The sequence below is a fragment of the Garra rufa genome, chromosome 5 (assembly GCF_049309525.1).
Source record: "Garra rufa chromosome 5, GarRuf1.0, whole genome shotgun sequence".
In the NCBI taxonomy this organism is placed as follows: domain Eukaryota; kingdom Metazoa; phylum Chordata; class Actinopteri; order Cypriniformes; family Cyprinidae; genus Garra; species Garra rufa.
In genome coordinates, this window is record NC_133365.1 from 34,329,682 (window position 1) to 34,350,000 (window position 20,319).

At 36.7% G+C, this 20,319-nt stretch overlaps 1 protein-coding gene across 9 annotated transcripts in view; it reads left to right on the top strand.

Annotated features, from left to right (window-relative positions):
• The window catches only part of phldb1a (pleckstrin homology-like domain, family B, member 1a), a 74,950-nt gene that overhangs the window by 48,134 nt on the left and 6,497 nt on the right, over positions 1 to 20,319 (top strand). For 5 of the 9 annotated variants that reach the window (XM_073839854.1, XM_073839858.1, XM_073839856.1 and 2 more), the window contains 13 exons: positions 753 to 908; positions 1,037 to 1,147; positions 6,391 to 6,477; positions 6,929 to 7,048; positions 9,406 to 9,525; positions 9,826 to 9,984; positions 10,208 to 10,351; positions 10,660 to 10,755; positions 12,712 to 12,781; positions 12,924 to 13,167; positions 15,416 to 15,503; positions 15,872 to 16,018; positions 18,754 to 18,973. In XM_073839854.1, the coding sequence (XP_073695955.1) occupies positions 753 to 908; positions 1,037 to 1,147; positions 6,391 to 6,477; positions 6,929 to 7,048; positions 9,406 to 9,525; positions 9,826 to 9,984; positions 10,208 to 10,351; positions 10,660 to 10,755; positions 12,712 to 12,781; positions 12,924 to 13,167; positions 15,416 to 15,503; positions 15,872 to 16,018; positions 18,754 to 18,973 (1,762 nt within the window). The remainder of the gene's footprint in view (positions 1 to 752; positions 909 to 1,036; positions 1,148 to 6,390; positions 6,478 to 6,928; positions 7,049 to 9,405; positions 9,526 to 9,825; positions 9,985 to 10,207; positions 10,352 to 10,659; positions 10,756 to 12,711; positions 12,782 to 12,923; positions 13,168 to 15,415; positions 15,504 to 15,871; positions 16,019 to 18,753; positions 18,974 to 20,319) is intronic. The other 4 variants (XM_073839859.1, XM_073839857.1, XM_073839861.1 and 1 more) reach the window with 4 other exon arrangements.

A 20,319-nucleotide genomic window follows, 5' to 3' on the forward strand; every position in this document is an offset into this window, starting at 1 on the left:
TACCAACATATTGTGCGCCTCTAAATTAAAGCAAAATAGCCAAAAAGCAATGAATAAGAGATTAACTGATGTATTTACTCCTATTTAATCACATTTGTACACTAGACACACTATAAAAAACAACCACTGGAGTATATCACCTTCCAGTACCACTAGCAATTAATGGGCAAAACACATGACATGATTTAACAGCCTTAAGTGGGCAGCTTGTTAGAATCTGGATCTGTACAAACTGCACAAATATCCTATGGCTGTGTGTGTTGGCTGTGTGTCTGTGCTCCCTCTCGAGCCACAATATGCTCATGGCAATAAAAGGTTTACACACTGACTGAACAAATATGATCATTATGATGCACCTCTGCTCAATCAAAATGCATGGAAATCATTTATTTGTTTGTCTGTCTTTTGCTTTCCACTTTTGCTTAAGTGCTTTTTTACTAAATCTCCTCACTAATTCACTGATATGGTAATGAACTGAGCAAATCGCCTCACTCTTCTGTGTCTTTGTACACTTTATAACCAATAAGCAAACAGAGGATGTGTATGAAATGTGTTTTCAGGAGATGCATTGAAAAAAAAAAAATGTGTTCCATACTGCAAACATTGTTTGGCACACTGAGTGATCTTCTTCGGCATGTCATTGAGGAACATTTGTCTGTCTGCTTGTTTGTTTCTCCCATCTGTTCGTCTGCCTCTGTCTTTCCCTCTCCCTCTCCGTCTCTCTGTCCATCTGTGCCTGTGCGTATCTGTAGAAGGTGGAGGCACTGGAGTCGGCCACTAAGCGCTTTGAGGATTTGGAGTTCCGCCAGTTGGAGCGAGAGAGTGGCATAGAGGAGGAGAAGGAGACGGTCAACAGACAGCTGTTGCAAGAGAAGGCAGAGTATCACCGCAGTGTGGCCAAAAGGAAGGTAATGACACTGATCTCAGGTCAGGTCTATTAAAGTACTCAAAGTCAGCGCTGAGGGGTTGATCCTGTATTAGACTAGAAAGGCATGCAACCATGGCCTCTTTTGAAACTGTTCTCTTGGTTATGTAGGAGAAAATGGCAGCTCTGGAGATTCAGGCTAACCAACTTGGACTTCAGGCAGCTCAGGATTGTGAAAGGATGGCCAAAGATCGAACCTTGGCCCTACAGATGCTCCAGAAGGTTGAGAACAATTTTTAATTTCTATTTACACTTCGTGCAAATACCTGATAACTTGATAAAGCACAAATATGGGCTGCAATTGGCCACTTACAATGGAAGTAAATGGGTCTCTCCAATTCATAACCCTATATATTTTGTAAACTCATGTTATTGATCTTTTGTCAATTTTTTTGACGACTTCCAAATTAGCAACCAGTTGACCCTTTGCAAACTGATTGACAGGCGATCTGTCCAGTGAGGTATGAGTCCGCCATTTCGTCCGACAAACAAATCAGACAGGATAGTAGATTAAATACGGTGGGCTGAAACTTGAAAGATTGTTTATTGACGTCTTTCCATGGTTGAGATAAAATACGATCTGATGTTCATTCATGTTTATTTCGTAAAAAAATACGATCGCTTCCCACGTCGATTGATCTAGTGAGGCAATACAATGATCTGTCACAACACAATAAAGTATATAAAATGGTATTTATTATTTCAGTTTCTTACTAAATTACAAAATTTGAAAGCTGAGACCTTGATTCATACCAGAAGTAACCTGTTCTGTCTTGTCTGTTGGCATGTTGTCAGTTTCCTCTTTGTTCTGCAATGTATTTTTCACTGTGTGAGAACATGATGTGTAGTGTGAGAGCGCCATTGTTTGTTGCAAATAGCAACAGTAATTAATGAGGGTGGGTTTTTGCGAAGCGTCAATTAATAAAGCCACTTTTTTACACTCAGATATATGTCATGTTTCAATATCATTATCAATATCAGATGTCTACAAAATGTTTCCACTTTTACTTTTTGGTCTACAGTGCTTTGCAAAAGTATTCATACCCCTTCATTTTTTTTTCACGTTTTGTTGCAGCATTATGTTAAACTGCTTTAAATTAGTTTTCCCTCACATCAATTTACACTCCATTAGAGCCCTGCACGGGCCTTAAATCTAAGCCCTAGCCCGGCCCTGGCCCGAGACACACAGGCTGTGGCCCGGCCCTTGTCCGACAGCTCATCAAAATTTTTGGCCCGAGTCCGACCCGAAACCCGTCTTTTTTCCGCCAAACAGCTTATACTATTACAGCCATTAAAATAGACCAGATTTGTATTTAATAGAAAGTTGATGTTTTTTTCGTTTCGTTTTTTTATCAGAATAATTTAGAGAAATGTTATGAGTATTTTTGTTTGTTTTTTAAATGTAAGTTTTAGTTTTTTAAGTGACATCAATATCCAAGTGGTATGTGGTCCACAGAGTTTACTCAATTTAACCCATATATCAAATCAACACTTGACTAATCTACAATACAATCCACAGATATAAAACAAACATCAATATTTCACAATGTTAGATTTAAAGTTTATTATCACCATCTCAGAACAAAGGCATTTCGCACAAAAATAGAGTGCAGGGCAGGCACAAAACCGCTATTCATGCAAAGACGCCATGGTAAAGTAAACGAATAATGAACAAATATATAAAGAATAAATAATAATATAGAAAACTTCAAAAACACAACTTTAGCACTGAAAATGGCTTTCACCATTTTAAGTTCGCCATTGGCAATTTTTCTCTTTATGTTCTCCATTGCACGTGGCTGGAAATCTCTATGCACGAGTTACGCCGGTTTCACACTGGAAGCGCAAGCAGAGCAGAGGCAGAAGCAGCGCTTATGCAGAGCGGGAACAGCGCGCGCCCATTGTGCTTTCACACTGGCAGCGTTTGTCACGCGCAGCTGAACCGCGGATTGTGTACTTCAATTACATACGAGTATCGTTCATTCAGTTGCGAATTTCAGGTGTTCTCCAACAATTATCGGTCATGTGCTTTTATTTATGATATGGGCAGCATGCTGTGATGCGGACGTGTTCCCCTCTGTCCCACATACACAAGCTAACATGCTGTATAGTTTACAAGATATATCTTTTTATGTTGTAGATTTAAGTAACAAATGAGAAACGCTAAGTTATTTAATAAATTTTCAGACAAAGGTCGTCCTAATGATTCCCAGTTTGGTTTAAGATAATTAAAGCAACCGTTTTTCAATAACGAAAAGAATATGTAAAAGTATGGTATTTGGGGTAAAAGTCGCCCCTGCTGTTGGGGCTAAAGACACAATAATTTACAAGATAATTAATAGATGACTGACTTTTCAATTAGTTGACATGACATAGTTTGATTCAGATAGTAAATATCATATTTTATTATGGTGGTTGTCCACCAAAGATAATCATCAGGTTTATAATGAAACTATTATATTTAAAAACATAAGACATATCATATACAAATATAATTTGTTGTTACTACTGTAAATCTATATTAAATTATTATAGGATATCCTTCAGTACTTTCAGAAATTTCACTTTTAAAAATGATTGTCTTTCTATATTTTAAATTACGTTTTATATTAACATTTTAATGACAGTAGCCTATATTTATTTATTTTTTGATTCTTGTATTTATCAAAATAAGCAGAAAATAGTACAAACCTTGCTAACGTGATTGTTTTGAACAATATAACTACGACATTATTTATAAAACCCCACAAAAACATTATTTTGTGCTGGTGAGTCTTTTAAGCCGTGATTGTGGTGCATATGATTCACGATTTTATGGTGAAATTGTTGTTTTTAAGTTAATCAGGTCAATTCTGGTGAAGAACAATGCACTGTGGCTTTAATCCTGCGTAAGCGGCACAGCAAAAATAGACTCGGTGCCGCGATCGTTTCGGCGCTGACGCTTCTGCTCTGCTCCTGCTACGTGCTGCCGTGCCGCCTCTGTGTGCGGTGTGAATGCCCTAATCTGTTAACATGGGCGCCGAAAAAAACACTGCTTACGTCCTGCTTACGCGTGCTGAGTGAAACCGGCGTTAGATCAATAAACTTTTTTTTTCTAAAGCAGGCCCGAAGCCCGATATGCGTGCGAGCTATGACGTGAAAATTGGCCTGAAGCCCGGCCCTAGGGGTATAAAAAAGTCGGCCCCAACGAGCTCGGGCTCAAATGCAGGGCTCTACACTCCATACACCATAATAATGACAAAGCAAAAATCAGATTTGCAAATTTTACAAATTTATTAAAAATAAAACACTGAAATACGTACATTGCATAAGTATTCATACCCTTAAATCAGTACATAGTTGAAGCACCTTTACAGCCTCAAGTCTTTTTGGGTATGATGTGACAAGCTTTGCACATCTGCATTTGGCAATTATCTGCCATTCTTTGCCTCATCTTTTCACCTCTCAAGCTCTGTCAGCTTGGATGGGGGCTGGCAGACATTTTCTAGAGTCCTAGTTGTTCCAATCGTTTTCCATTGTGGATAATGGAGGCTACATGCTTCTGTGAACCTTCAATGCAGCAGATGTTTTTCTGAATTCTTCCCTAGATCATTGCCTTAACGCAAGTCTGTCACTGAGCTCTACAGGCAGTTATCTTGACCTCAGGACTTGGTTTTGCTCTGATATGCATTTTCAGCTGTTAGACCTTTTCTGAGAGATGTGTGCAGGGCTCGAAATTAACTTTTTTACTTGGTAGCACTGGTGCTCCCAACTTCAAAAAGTTAGGAGCACCTAAATTTTTAGTGATGCGCCGATCTTGATTCTTCGCAATTTGGCTGATTCTGAAAGACTTGTTAAGGAAGGGACAAGAATTAATGAAAATATGAGTACATGAACAAGATGTTTATTTTCAATACTGCCATTTAAATTAGAAGCAACCACTGCATTTTTAAACAATCTACAGTATAAATAATAAAAAATAAACGAGTCGTGTAAATATTAGTCGTGTAGACAATAAATGCAGTCAAAGGCTACTCTTTCAATATTCAAAGTGCAAATAGAGACCGATTTTTTTTTCAAGCATGATACAGAGACAACTACACAACTTATAATAGCCCACATACTAATAACAGCCTAGATATTTTATGTAGCCTAATTTGCGCGCATTAGGGATTCGCACTCTAAACTTTGGGTATTAAAATTGGCGATCCCGCGAACTCTCTGCAGCGCTTAGCGTGCATTCTACAATACAAGAGATTACTTTAACAAAACCATTTGAAAGTGGGTGAACACAAACAAGATTTTGAAAAGTGTGTCCCCAGTGGAAATTACGCCCCTGCGTGAGTGGAACTCTGCAAGTTATCATTTGATGTGAATGTATGGAACGTTGTACAGTATGTTGAGATGGAGGCGCCAGAATTGTATCTGACAGAATATGCGGTTTAGCACGAAATATAGTATATTTCTTCAAAAGCAGATTGTGGAGACATTTTATTGTCCACAATCAAAAATCGTAATATCACACACCCCAACTGCAATGCATAATTGTGCAAATTCGGAACAGAGGTTGGTTGAGAGAAAAAAACAAACGGCCGGTTCCTAGTTCAGCGGAGCGCAGTGTCAGTGACAGGGAGTGATTGACAGCTAATATATCAAATCTGCATAAAAGGTAATAATGTAAAGATGGAGTTTAAATGGTTATGTAATGTTGGAAAGAATGGCGAACGTGTCGCTGTATCAGCTCACAGCAGTCTGTACAGTAGTTAGGCCAGCGAAAGTTTTGTTAAGAAATGACACCAAGTCCCACCACAACAATTTCTCGCACTCGCACTAATGCTTCCAAATATAATTTGTGGTCGCGCAGATTAAATTTTGGGAGCATATGTGACCAAAACGGTCGCAATTTCGAGCCCTGGTGTGCCTTTCTAAATCATACTCATTCAAATGAATTTGCCATAGTTTAACTCCACTCGAAGTGTAGTAACATCTAGAAGCAATATGAATGCTCCTGAGCTAAATTACGAGTGTCCCAGAAAAGGGTATGAATACTTATGCAACGGGATCTTTTCCATTTTTCATAAATTTGCAAAGTTGTTACAAACCTTTTTTTGTGCTTTGTCATTATGGTGTATGAGATGTAGATTGATGTGGAAAAAAAGTAATTTAAAGCAGTTTAACATAATGCTGCAACAAAACAAAATGTGAAAAAAAATGAAGGGGTATGAATACTTTTGCAAGGCACTGTAAGTGTTAATGTCGCAAAATTAATTATTTCCGATACAGCTGTAGCTTTTAAGCAACTGTAGTGTCGATGGTTACAATCATTTCATTCAGCTCAGCTTAGTTCGGTGTTGATTCAATTCCGTTTTTTCCAGCTATCTCCAATTTTACAACTAGTTCAAGTGACCCCATAAACACCATAACACTAAAAATGTTTGAAACTGAACAGTTCAATATGGTTGACCTTGTATATTTTTCTTTTTAAGGAAAAGGAAAGACTGTCTGCCCTGGAGAAGAGATACCAGAGCCTAACTGGTGGAAGGACTTTCTCCAAGCCTGCCAGCCAAAAGGAGGTAAGAGCATTCAACAGCCTTGGGCAACTGACCTGTTTTTGGTTGGCAAACTTAAACTACTTTTTAACTCTAAGCTGGTAAACAGACTATATACAGAAGCCCTGTGATCTAAACTCATTGAATCATTATAATTCATGAGATATCTGTGCTGTTTCTGAGTATTTAGTACATTGGTTTATTCCAAACGTATCGTTGTGTACGTCCTGATGGTGGTGGTGTCCGTGGGGATACACTTGACTCCCGTTTAGCAGTGTTGAGCACATTTTTTTCTGGGTTATCGCCATCGGCTATAAGCTTCATGTCGATGCCTCTTTGATCAGCCATAAAATATGTAGAGGGAATCTAAAGTAGTTTGATGAGACAAATAATTGTATAAAAATGTTCTTTGGCACAGTTTGTGCAACACTGTCTGTGTAGTGATGTCTCACTTCACTGTTTATATTCAAATTAGGAGGTGCTTTACATCAATGAACCTGACCTTTTAGATGAACTCTCTACCCAGAATTCTCTGCTCCCCTCATCTTGTTGTCAAAGATCCACCCCTCAGATATATTCTAACAGGCCACAGGAGGTAAAAGCATGACCCCAGGACAGCTGTGAGGGATTTACAAACTAACAAAACCATTATGTCGTTCACACTGACACGCTTGTGCAGTTCAGTCATTTCACCCTTCATAAGGAACATGTGTCTGTGTGGCTCATGAGTAGAGATGGGAATTGTGAAGAATTTAATGATTACGGTTTCTTAATGGTCCCACTAACGATTTTGTTCGTACTAAAAGAAATGCAGTTTCATTAACACATAATAGGATGGTTTCCACTCACATGCATGTGTAAGAACCATTAGTGGAACCTTATGACCTCATTTTTTTTTTTATATCTAACCCACTAAATAAGAATCATTTCTTGGTTCCCAACTCTACTGATGTGTATAAACACGATAACCTGCATTATCTTATATTACTTATATTACCAAAAGTTTGGGGTTGGTAAAAGTATTTGAACTTTTTGACCAACGTGTGATTGCGCTAGTCAATACTACTAAAGACAATTGTCAAACAACAGCACAGATGGCGTAGATAGTAAAGTGTGTGCTGTAGTCTTTTTTTTTTTTTTTTTTGATGCAATCAACCCAAGTTCAAATCTGCCTTTTGCTGATTTTTTTCCCCCTTTTCAAATCTCGTCACATCAGAAAGGTTTTATTTTCAATGAAAATGAAGGAAATAATCGAAAAGTTGAAAATAAAGTATTGGGTACAGTTAGGGGTAGGTGTAGGAAGGGCTTTATTGTCCCAATAAGGCGGCATACATTTAATAATTTGAGTTAAAATGATAATGTACCCGCAATACATTATTATTGCTTACTGTTTTATAATGTACTACAATCCTGATGTGCAGATAATTGCCACTATTTGCAATCAGTAGTATAAATATCAGAAAATCCTGCTATTTTAACATAGTGTAAATAGAATCTATATCTATTTGTACTTAGTGTAAATAGTATATCGCTAAGAAAATACTAGGGCTGCCCTCGACTAAAGATTTTTCTGGTCGACTAGTAGTCGTTTATTTTAAGCCTTAGTCGACTATTAATCACATGTTTATTAATAAACCATATAATTCATAATAATTAGCGTTTAATTACCTACTTAGCCCGATAAGCGCTCAAGTGCATGCAAAAAAAGGCTTGCCACAGCGCGCCGACAGATATAATAATTATCAAGAAGACTGCATTAACGTTTTAATAAATCAATTGATAAACTAGTGTTTTTTTGGTTTTCAGCTAAAGAGATGAAGCCGGCGACATTGACTCGTCATCTCTGTGTTTTATACGGATTACAAAATCTGAGAATATTTGTTTTCTATTTGAATTGGTTCAATTAAAAATAGATGTTTCACTCTATAAATATATTTTTTTCATGTCTGTGAGGCAAGTATACAGAATTTCAAAGTTTCACGCTCAAGTTGTCTTTTTTTTTTTTTTTTTTTTTTTTCTGCGACTGATAAAATTTTGGTCAACCAAGCCTCTTTTCATCATCTGACGGTTAGTTGACTATTAGGGGGCAGCCCCAGAAAAGTATTCTATTTTTGCTTAGTGTAAATAGTGCTATCACTTGGAAAAGTATGCTATTTTCACTCAGTGTAAATAGCCTCTATCATTATTGAACTAGCCGCTGCCATATTTGAATGTTTTTGAGTCACCAAGTTGCAGCATTCATTTTAAAAAAATACAGTAAAACAGTGATATTGTGAAATAGTATAATTCAAAATAACCAATATTTCTCCAGTCTTTTGCATCACATGATCTTTCAGAAATTTTTCTAACATGCTAATTTGGTTCTCAAGAAAGATTTCTTATTGACAAAACAACAGCATTTATTTTATGGTAATGTAAATGTATTGACTGCCACTTTGGATAAATTTAAGGCATTTCTTGATTAAATGTTCTTTTTCTTACTTAATTTTGTTCCGTTCAAAATCTTACTGACCCCAATCTTTTCAATGTTAGTGTAAATAGACAAATGGATGGTGTAGTATCAGACCTGGAATGTTTGCAGATGTTATTTGAGTTGTTGGGTACTTGCAATGTTTGTATTTTGAGCATTCATTATTTGCACTGGCCACAGTTGCAGTGTTACAAACAGTGTTTCATTTCGTGTGAGACTTCAGTATGCACATATTGTGAGTGTTGTTTGCCTCTAGCATGACGTCTGTTGTGTTCAGGCCATATATCATAGTACTGGCATATGGTGGACATTGACATTCTGTATCACACATGCTGCATGTGTGTACTTTGGAGATTTTGTGCGTGGCACGTTTGATGTGTTGGGCATGAAGATTTCAGGTGCAGTTGTTCACGTGTCGTTTTGAGATATGAACTGATATCTTTGGTGGATGTGTTTGCGGATGGATGAATGTGTGTGCTCAGGAGTACCTCAAACTCTCTGATGTATATAAGATGTATGGGAACGGATGTGTCCCCGCCCAGACTGCCTTCCCTAACGCTCTTTGTCTACCGCTGGCTGTAACATCAGACGCACCTCGTGAGGTATGACTCCTCCACTCACTCTTTCATCCATGACAGAATCTTTTTCCTTGCCTCACCACCTCCTGTTTCCCGTTCCAATGCCATTTATTCCTAGTTTGTGGCTTTTCTTTTTATGATGCTGTCAGAGTAACCCACTAGCTGTCTACTCTTGTTTTTCATTTCTTCCCATCTCTTTCTCTTTCCAGCTGTCTTAGTTGTTGTTGTATCCTCTGCCTTTGCTATGCCAGCTTTATGCTTTCGTATACCTAAAATGCCCTCATTACATTTTGTGTTTGTGTGTGATGGTGTGATTGTGTAAAGGAGTATGTGACAGTCAGTCAGTTAAACCAGCTGTTCGGGATGCCCAAAGTTGAACCCTCCCCCACATCTTCAGTCCAATCATTCCAAGCTATTGTCGCTGACCCTGTCCACTCCAGCCACACATCCCAGTGTGGCTTCTCCCAGTCACTTCCTGTTGAGGTGTGTGTTATTTACTGGTGTTGATGTGTTTAGAATTGTATTTACCATAGCTTGTGTCAATCTGGCTTGTTCTTGTTGAATAAGGTGGGATTTCAAGCTTTTATGAGACATACTTTTAATTTTCTAATCTAAATACCACTCCATACTTTCAATGCATGTATCTCTTCTTTCCTTGCTGTACCAATTTCCCATCCATCCTCCCTTTATCTGGACTGCTCTTCAGACCCAGCCTGCATGGAGTAGGCCTTCAATCCCCAGGCTAGATTCAGAACGCTGGTACCAGGAAATTATGGCAGCTGGGGAGCCCAGTCATGCATGTCCTCCCCCTCTGCCAGCTAAGTGTATCTCCTCACGCAAACCTATGCAGGTAAACTCTCTACATTTGTCTGTCTTCTCTTCTGCTTGAATCCTTTCTCCTTTATCTATCCTAAAATTCCCTGTCCTAGTTTTGAATCTCACCAAAAATACCTCCTGCACACTATTTTTTTTTTTAAATATAAAATTACATAATGCATTACACGTAAAGTGCTTACGGTTCGTTCTTCATTGCCGGGTGTGGTGGCTTTGGTGTGGTCTTCTTCCTTGCTGTGGTTGCAAGCTGCCATAGTTGTCATGTTGGATGGATAAGGTGATTTAAATGAGGGATGAATAACACTTGAGATGTTTTGTTGTCAGATCTATAAGCAGGACGGAGAACTGGGACAGACCAACGGCACCTTTACACCCCCGCCTTCCAGCACAACCACATCAGGCAGAAACACACCCACCAAAGTAAGACTGTCAAAACTCTTTTTTTGTTATTTTGTTAGGAGTTTTGTTAAAGAGGCCTCAATATGCAGTCTGCAATTTAAGTATAACATGCAAAGATGCATGTCCTTTTTCAACAGCCTTGTTTCCAAAATGATTACACCTCCATATGTTTCGCTTTCCAGACATAACGAGCTTGCATACAAGTGGACTTAGGATGTAGAATCCTTGGGTACGAATCCCGTGAAAACCATGACTCACAATGAAAGCGCTGAAAAATGAGAGATCGTAAAATCAAGCTAATACGGCATGCTTGTGATTTGCGTTTTTGTCACATTCGCTTTTGTTCATACTATGGTATGGTAGGTATGAGGTTATTTTACAACATCACAGAGCATTATAGAGTTACAGTGATATTTAACGGATATTTCAAGTCAGAACTGCGGTGACTCATACAAAACCAATGTCACATAAAACACAGTGGACATTTGACATTGAATATGTCATGAAATGTACATAGCGGTACATTTTTTGTCTTGCGAAAAAGTTCCCACGGATACGTTTTCGTCATGAGATCAGGTTGTAATTTACACCCTTACAGAGCTTAATTTGAGGCCAAAAACTATTTGGACAAAATCAAAGGTTCAACACTGCAATTAACAGATTTCATGAGGGCAAATAACTACAGTCCCATGATAGATACAGTTTTCAGATTTACACGTCCTGAAAGTAGACAAAGAAAACCCAATCAAACAAATGAGGCAAAATATTTCTTGTTGCTTATTTATTGAGAAACATGATCTGGTGTTACATATCTGTGAGTGGCAAAAGTATATGAACCCCCAGTATCAGGTGTAACCCCCTTGTTTCTTTTTACTGCTGATCAGTCCTGCACAATGACTTGTAGGAATTTTACCCATTCCTCAGTACAGAACCACTTAGTCTCTGTAATGTTGGTGGCTTTCCTCCATTGAATTGTTTGCTTCAGGTCCTTCCACAACATTTCAATTGGATTAAGGTACAGACTTTGACTCAGCCATTCCAAAACATTAACTTTGTTCTTCTTTAACCATTTTTTGGTAGAACGACTTGTGTGCTTGGGGTCATTGTCTTGCTGCTCGACCCATTTTCTCTTGTGATTCAATTCACAAGACAGATATCCTGACATTTTCCTTTAGTATGTGCAAGTATAGTTCAGAATTCATTGTTCCATCACTTATGGCACACTGTCCTGAACCAGATGCAGTAAAACAAGCCCAAACCATGATACTACAACCACCATGTTTCACAGATGAGATAAGTTTTTTATGCTGAAATGCAATGTGTTCTTTTCTCCAAACATAATGCTGCTTATTTAAACCAACATATTCTATTGTGGTCTTATCTGTCAACAACAAAAAATTCTCCAATAGTCCTCTGGCTGCAGACAGGCTAATCCTAGAGATTCACATACTTTTGCCATTTACTTTCGCCACTTTTCTCAATGAATAAATGACAAAAAATATATTTTTGTCTCATTTGTTTGATTGAGTTCTCTTTGTCTACTTTCAGGACAAAGAGTCTCTTTTCTAAAGAGTCCCAAAAACTTTCAAGTAGCACGATAGATAGATAGATCAGATATACAGTAGGTCTGTCTTTATAGGTTTGCAAGTTACCTTTAAAAGTCAATTATTTCATGGGGAAAATGAATGGGATTTTTAATTCCAGACCTTGTCTGTTGCACTGTTCTTACTTATTAATGGTATTAGTATTTTATGCTTACTATTAGATCATTAGGTTTCCATTCAATTTAAAAGTCTGATTTCTGTTGAACTACCACAATAATTCATATCACTTCAAAGGCAAAGCTGATGTGTAATGTGTGTTTAATCCTTCAAATATTAGTTTGCGCAATGCGTCTTGTACTTGGCCAGACAAAAGCCCCACTGTTGTTCCATTATAAGTGTAAATGTTTTCAAATGTGTCACTTTTTATCTTCAGAGTCTCCCAGATCTGTCTCCTGCTTATTTGGACTTGGACTCCAAGAGACAGTTGGATCTACAGGGCAGAGGTAGCCTGTCACTCACTATTATTAGTTTGTAAACGGTGTGTGTTGAATAATTCAAGCTGCAGCACCATGTAACCTAAAGGTGGATATAGACATACTGTACAGTTCAGTGTTTTATTGATCTGCTCTGGATGTCTTTTTCCAGGGCTCTACACCTGTGATGATTCCAGAATCAGGCCTACGGATCCTAAACTGAGCCACTGGGGGGCACCACAGGGCTCTCACTCCCCTTTCCCACCTTCAGGTGCTCCCATGGTACACCACTCCATTCTGCACCACCAAGCACCCCCAGCTGGAGAGTCAACGTATGACACTCTGAGTTTGGAGAGCTCTGATAGCGTGGAGACCAGCGTATCTACCGGCAACAACTCCGCCTGTTCACCTGAAAGGTGAGACACAGTTGTCAAGGGAACCCTTCGTTCTGCCTCCAATCCCCTGACAACGGGTCACGCTGCCCAATTTCCCCATAAGTGTTTTTTTCATCCTTTTCCCAGAATAGTTCCTGGGTTGTTTCCATGACAACACATACATCCACACAAAGAGACACGCTATTCTTCTCGTCTTCAAAGTTCGGTCTTGTCCCGAGGCAGAACGAGCACAGAATGTCATTTTAAAGTATGTGCTCCTTGGAGCCAGGGAGGCTTCAGGTGTTTCGTCAGATGTTGAAGTCATGAAAAGGCATTCTCTTGATCTTGCCCTACTTTTTAGCATCGATAGTCTGGACAAGCATCTTTGACCACGCGTTCGTACATTTCGGTTAGATGTTTCAGCAGTTTTAAACTCCTGCAGCCCTCCTCACCCTCGATCAACCTTTTCCTTTGAGCTGGTAAAGGAGGCCCATCAAAAAAGCATGTAGGTCCTCACTTAAAAGTGAAATGGAAAAAAAAAATCACATACTCCTGACCCAGCAGGAAGGAGCATGATGCACATGATTTTTTATTTTATTTTATTTTTCTACCAGTGGCAAAAACTTGCCTAGGGCTTAGCAAAGACAAGACGTCACTGGGAGTGGAAAGAAAAGTAAAAACAAAGCATTTTTAACATTGTGCTATTTTGTAGGTGTAGTTTTTTTTTTTTTTTTTTTACCAAATGCAATTTATACAAACTGTGCTACATTATTAAAAATACACTGCTGTTCAAAAATGACAGTAAACACTTTTAAATAGTTTTAAATAATCTAAAAAATGCTGTTCTTCTGTACTTCATCATAAAAAAATGTAGCACAATTTCTACAAAAATATTAGGAATCACTGTTTTATACATTTATAATAATAACATATCTTACATCAAATCACCAAATCAGCATATTGGAAAAGAGGATCATGGGACACTGAATACTGGAGTAATGACTTAACTTCACAAGAATAAATTACATTTGAAAATATCCTACCCCTCTATTGTATTGTTTGTAGTGTATTTAAAATATACATTACCAGTCAAAAGTTTTTGAACAGTAAGATTTTTAATAAGTCTCTTCTGTTCACCAAGCCTGCATTGATTTGATCCAAAGTACAGCAAAGACAGTCACATTTTGAAATATTTTTACTATTTAAAATAACTGTTCTCTATTTGAATATATTTGTAATTTATTCCTATGATTTCAAAGCTAGTTTTTTAGCATCATTATTCCAGTCATATGATCCTTAGGAAATCATTCTAATATTCAGATTTGCTGCTCAAAAAACATTTATTATAATTATGTTGAGAAGATTTTTTTCAGGTTTCTTAGAATAGAAAGTTTAGAAAAAAACTTTTGTAACATTATAAATGTCTTTATCATCACTTTTGATAAATTTAAAGCATCCTAATCATTTCTATAGTTTATTTTTTTTCTCAGAAAAAAAAAATACTGACTTCAAGCTTTTGAATGGTATAGTGTATAATGTTACAAAGCTTTTTATTTCAGATAAATGCTCATCTTTGGATCTTTCTATTCATCAAAGAATACTAAAATGTACTCAACTGTTTTAAATATCGATAATAATCATAATAAAAATGTTTCTTGAACAGAAAATCAGCATATTAGACTGATTTCTGAATGTGACACTGAAGACTGGAGTAATGATGCTGAAAATTTAGCTTTGATCACAGGAAATTATAAATTAAAAATATTTTACAATATTCCTGTTTTTGCTGTATTTTGGATCCAATAATTGCAGGCTTGGTGAGCAGATGAGAATTCTTTAAAAAAAACATTAAAAATCTTACTGTTCAAAAACTTTTGACTGGTAAATAGGAAATGTAAATAGGACACAAATATTTTATATCATTATGCTGTTACACAAATACTGTTTTACTGTATTTTTAATCAAATAAATGCAGCCTTGGTGAGCATAAGAGAGTTTTATAAGAATAAAAAGTACCAACCCCAAAAGTTTAAATGGTATAATACTTAACAATTATATATTAAAAATAGTATAATAGTATAACCATTTAATAATAATATTTTCACAGTGTATGTGTTAGATAATTGAAATAATATTCATTATATTATTATTGACTTTTTATGACAACTCTGTGAGTAGAATTTCAATGAAGGCAGCCATAATCTGTCTAGAGTGAGCACTCAGGTCCAATGTCGTCTTCTGCCACTGGAAGCAGCACAGCAACAGTAACTGTGTGTTTCTCCCTTGGCAGCAATGGGCTGGCAGGACTGAGGCTGGAGGAGATGGAGAAGATGTTGAAGGAGGCCCAGCAGGAGAAAGCCAGACTGGTGGAGAGTCGAGTGAGTACCATTAATCTTTAATTGTCTGTGAAATATAATCTATCCCACTCCCTGTCTCTCATATAAAAGAGATCTTTTTCATGAATTTAAAAAGGAAGCCCTCGGTCCCTTTGGCATAACTGCATTAAAGATTGTTTCTTACCTACAAAGAGTGATAGACATGAAAGGCTGGATCTTAACAAGCTCTCCGACAGTAATACTCACTCAGACAATCTCTTGCTGAATTATTTTTTCATGCATCCCCAGTCACCCCGCACTGTGTATTTTATGTATTTGTATGTATTTTTTTCCCTATTGCCTATTAAATCTTCTCACAGTAGATTTGAAGCCCCTCTGTGTCTTAATCTGTCTGTCTGTTTTTTCGCCAGGAGAGGGAAGTCCAGGCACGAAAGCAGCTGCTGGAGGCTGAGAGGAGGCGGCGAGAGGAGGTGGAGAGGAGGCTGCAGGATGAGACTGCGCACAGGCAGAGACTTGTGGAGGAAGAGGTCAAGCTGAGAGAGAAACAGTGTTCCCAGGTCAGTACCTCTGCTGAACCTCAATGATCTGGTAGTCACCCAGTCTTTTATCAGGCGGACATAAAATTCTCACATTACCCAGTGAGATAAAAGGGGACAGTACATAAGGCTAGCATTAATAAGTAACTAATAAATATTAATATTTATAATCATAATGCTTTATAGATCAATAGTTCATGTACATTCATATGTATATATGAATGAATGTATATTTGAGTCAGTGATGTGGCACTAAGGCTATTCAATATTCAATACATCAAAAATATAATTAAAACTAATTACTTCAATGCACCTATTGTGATTTTTTTTAATTAATATTTAATTTACGTTGTTATTTAATATAATCTTTAAAAAATGAGTCTATGTGTAGCATTTGTAAAAAAAAAAAAAAAAAAAAAAAATAGGATCATTAAAAGGCTTCTTGAAAAGAAAATCTTTATAATCATAAAAAATAAGCAATGAAGCAGTTTAGAATTTTGATATAGTAGTATTTATAGGGCAGTATGAAATCCATTTTATTTTTTCCCAAATTCTGTTTTTTTCCATTTTAATTTTTGCAGATTGTTTTTTTATTTATTTATTTATTTATTTTTTTGTGTAATTTTTCTAGATTGTTTGAATGATTAAATTACAAAATATCAATAAAAAAGCATGTCTAATTAATTAAAGTAATGAAACTTACACAATTTAATAGCAATTTATTAAAAATTTATTTAACAAACACTACATTATATGGCCCTATGAAATACATTTTATTTTTTTACCAAATTCTGTGTTTCCCATTCATTTTCTGGATTCCATTTTAATGGTTTCATTAAACTTTAATAATCAAAAGCATCTCTAATTCGTTGATTTGATTTAAAAAGTTAATTTATTATTATTTTACTTCTGTTTTGTCTGTTATGTATTTACATTTTTCTTGAAAAATTTAATGTAAAGTCAGTAACACCAATGCTGTTTCATTTTTTTTTTTCTGTTCCATTTAAATTTTTGCGGATTCTGTTTTTTTATGTAATTTTTCTAGATTGTTTGAATGATTAAATTACAAAATATCAGTAAAAAAGCATGTCTAATTAATTAAAGTAATGGAACTTACACAGTTGAACAGCAATTTATTAAAAATATAACAAACACTACATGGCCCTATGAAATACACTTAATTTTTTTTACCAAATTCTGTGTTTCCCATTTATTTTCTGGATTCCATTTTAATGGTTTCATTAAACTTTAATAATCAAAAGTATCTCTAATTAGTTGATTTTATAAAAAAAATAATTTATTATTATTTTACTTCTTTTTTGTGTGTTATGTATTTACATTTTTCTACAAAAATTAAATGTAAAGTCAGTAACACCAATGCTAACACCAAAAAACTTTCGCATAGCAATCACTTTACATTTAATTTTTGAGATTTACACCCATTTGAGATTGTTGTGCATGCTTTTGTTTGCATTCTTTAATTTTTTTTCTGGTAAATAAATTCTAGTAAATATTTTTTCTTAAAAATAATGTTGGAATATTATTAGTAGTAGTAGTAGTTGTAGCTACCGTTACATTAAGTAATATATTTCTGTCACAGTTTCTTCAAGTTAAACCAAACTTTTATTTTGACGGGTTGCTGTGAAGACCTTTACGTTTTTGTTTGTATATGATATGACAATAGTTTTTCTCAAATGAAATGGTAAAATGCTCATGAAGTGACTCTCAGAACAGTTCTAGAGATTGTTAATGTGTTCCAGTATTTATATATTGAGGCGGCAAAAACTGAAAACACAGCGAGCCTCATGCGTGCTTCAGTATGTGTGTAGTAAACGAAACCGCATGTCTGCGCCATTCATTCACACACATATATACAGAATATGCAGGATTCATATTTAAATGGTATTTTTGCAGCTTAATATTCACAGACAGTAGTTCAGACTTTTGATTTATTCATCCAACAATTGCCAAATTTCACTACATACCGCATTATACAGTAAATTCCATTTATATGACTGGATTCAATGAATTCATTCATGTTTTACATATCATGGAAATTATAATATAATTATTATATTATAGGGCTCTATGTTTAAAGAACTTCCTGTCAAATCAAAATCGGTGTGGCATAAACTTGTTGAATAAGCATTAACTAAAATGTTTAGCATAATATAATGTGCATATAAAATGTAACACAGTGTTAGTGTTAAAAATAGCAGTGTTGAAACACACAGCAGAGTAGCGCCTACACAGACTCGAACAGGCAGTCACACTGTCTGCGTACAACTCTGAACACAGCAGTGCGCTTCGCTGGTGCCGCTCTGAGGTCAGTGAATGTTTTGAGTTGCTCTTTAAAAGTCTTTATGAGGTCACTGGCTCAGCTTGACTGGGCCAGACGGGAGGCATGAATGCACAGAGAGCAGCTCCGCACAGCAGGTGGATGAGTGGAGACACGCAGACAGATGGTGAGAGGGAGACAGCAGAAAGAAGATAAGATGGGAGGAAGAGGAGGGGTGTAAGACAGAGGCAAGGAAGGGCAGGGCAGTTGGACACCCATGTTTTAAACACCGTTAAGTGACATAAGCAAAACAATGAAATCAGCCTGTGATTTTCACTACTGTACTGTATTTCTCTTCTTAGATGTAGTGATCACAACATTAAATGATGTTACATTTCCATGAGATATACTGTTATTATGTGTACCTGAACAAGGAAATATTTGAGACAGTAGCTAATCTAAGCTCTGCCCTCCTCAGGCTCGGCCAATGACGCGCTACCTGCCTATTCGGAAAGAGGAGTTTGACCTGCGTTCTCATGTGGAGTCGTCAGGCCACTGCGTGGACACATGTGCATATGTCATTGTTACAGAGAAAATGTGCAAGGGCCATCTTGTGAAGATGGGCGGCAAGATCAAATCCTGGAAAAAACGCTGGTTTGTCTTTGATCGACTTAAAAGGACCTTCTCTTATTACGTAGGTAAGATAATTGTTGTATTTATTCCTCATTAAATTGTCAGCAGTATTGGGAAGGTATTTTTTAGAAATAACTGATTACATTTGATTACTCTTTGATTACTTTAAAAAATTTCTAATGAGTGTTTTCAATTGTTAATCATTTTAAAACATTTAAAGCAGGCAGGGTTAACCTTACATAGTACTCAACACTGATTACTAGGGATGTAACAATATCAAAATCTCATGATACGATAATTTCGCGATACAATATGATATTTATTGTGATATTTAAAAAAAATGGAATTGGAACATTTTTGTACATTTTAAAGTTAAATTCTTCTATCTATTGCACTTTGAGAGTTCAAAATTAAGAGCTTCAACCCTTGTTCTTAAAGGTTGTATCAGCGATTTCAAGCCTGAAACATAAAGTGTCAAATTCAGCTGACCTTTCTTCACGATCTGCTCGCTGCCTGCCAACATAAATCGACTGTAAAAAAAAAAAAAAAAAGGCGTCTCTCTGGTCAGCCTAGGGTCCGAGATATGCCAAAAAAACAATCGGTGCTACCAACCTTTCCACAGAAAAACAAACAGTGTTCCATCTAGGGCTGGACAATATATCGAACAATATTGTGAGGCGCGTTTAGTCAATGAAGCCGGTGCTTTGATTAGTAGTAGATCTCCATCACGTGCGTTCCGCTCAGGTTCCGCTGGAGCGGCAATTAATACACAGAGACGTAAATCTCTGACAAGCTACGCCATATCGAGCTTAATAGCGAATGCGATATTGAGCTCGATATGGCGTAGCTTGTCATTGACTAAGACTAAATGAAGCACCGGCTTCATTGACTAAACGCACCTCACAATATCGTTCGATATATTGTCCAGCCCTAGTTCCAACCAATCTGCGTCAGGGGGTTGGTGTTATGGACTTTCCTACTGGTGCAGGGTTGTGAGGGAGGCGGAGCGAAAGTCCACAACACCAAACCCCTGACGGTGATTGGTTGGAACACTGTTTGTTTTTCTGTGGAATAGTTGATAGCACCGATTGTTTTTTTTGGCATATCTCGGACCCTAGGCTGACCAGAGAGACGCGTTTTTTTTACAGTCGATTTATGGGGCAGGCAGCGAGCGGATCATGAAGAAAGGTCAGCTGAATTTGACACTTTATGTTTCAGGCTTGAAATCGCTGATACAACCTTTAACTAAGAAAACTTAAAGGTGCAATGTGTAATATTTAAGATGATCTCTAGACAGAAATGCAATATAGTATACATAACTATGTTTTCAGGGGTGTATAAAGACCTTACTTAATGAACCATTGTTTTTATTACCTTAGAATTATCAGTTTATATCTACATACACCGCGGG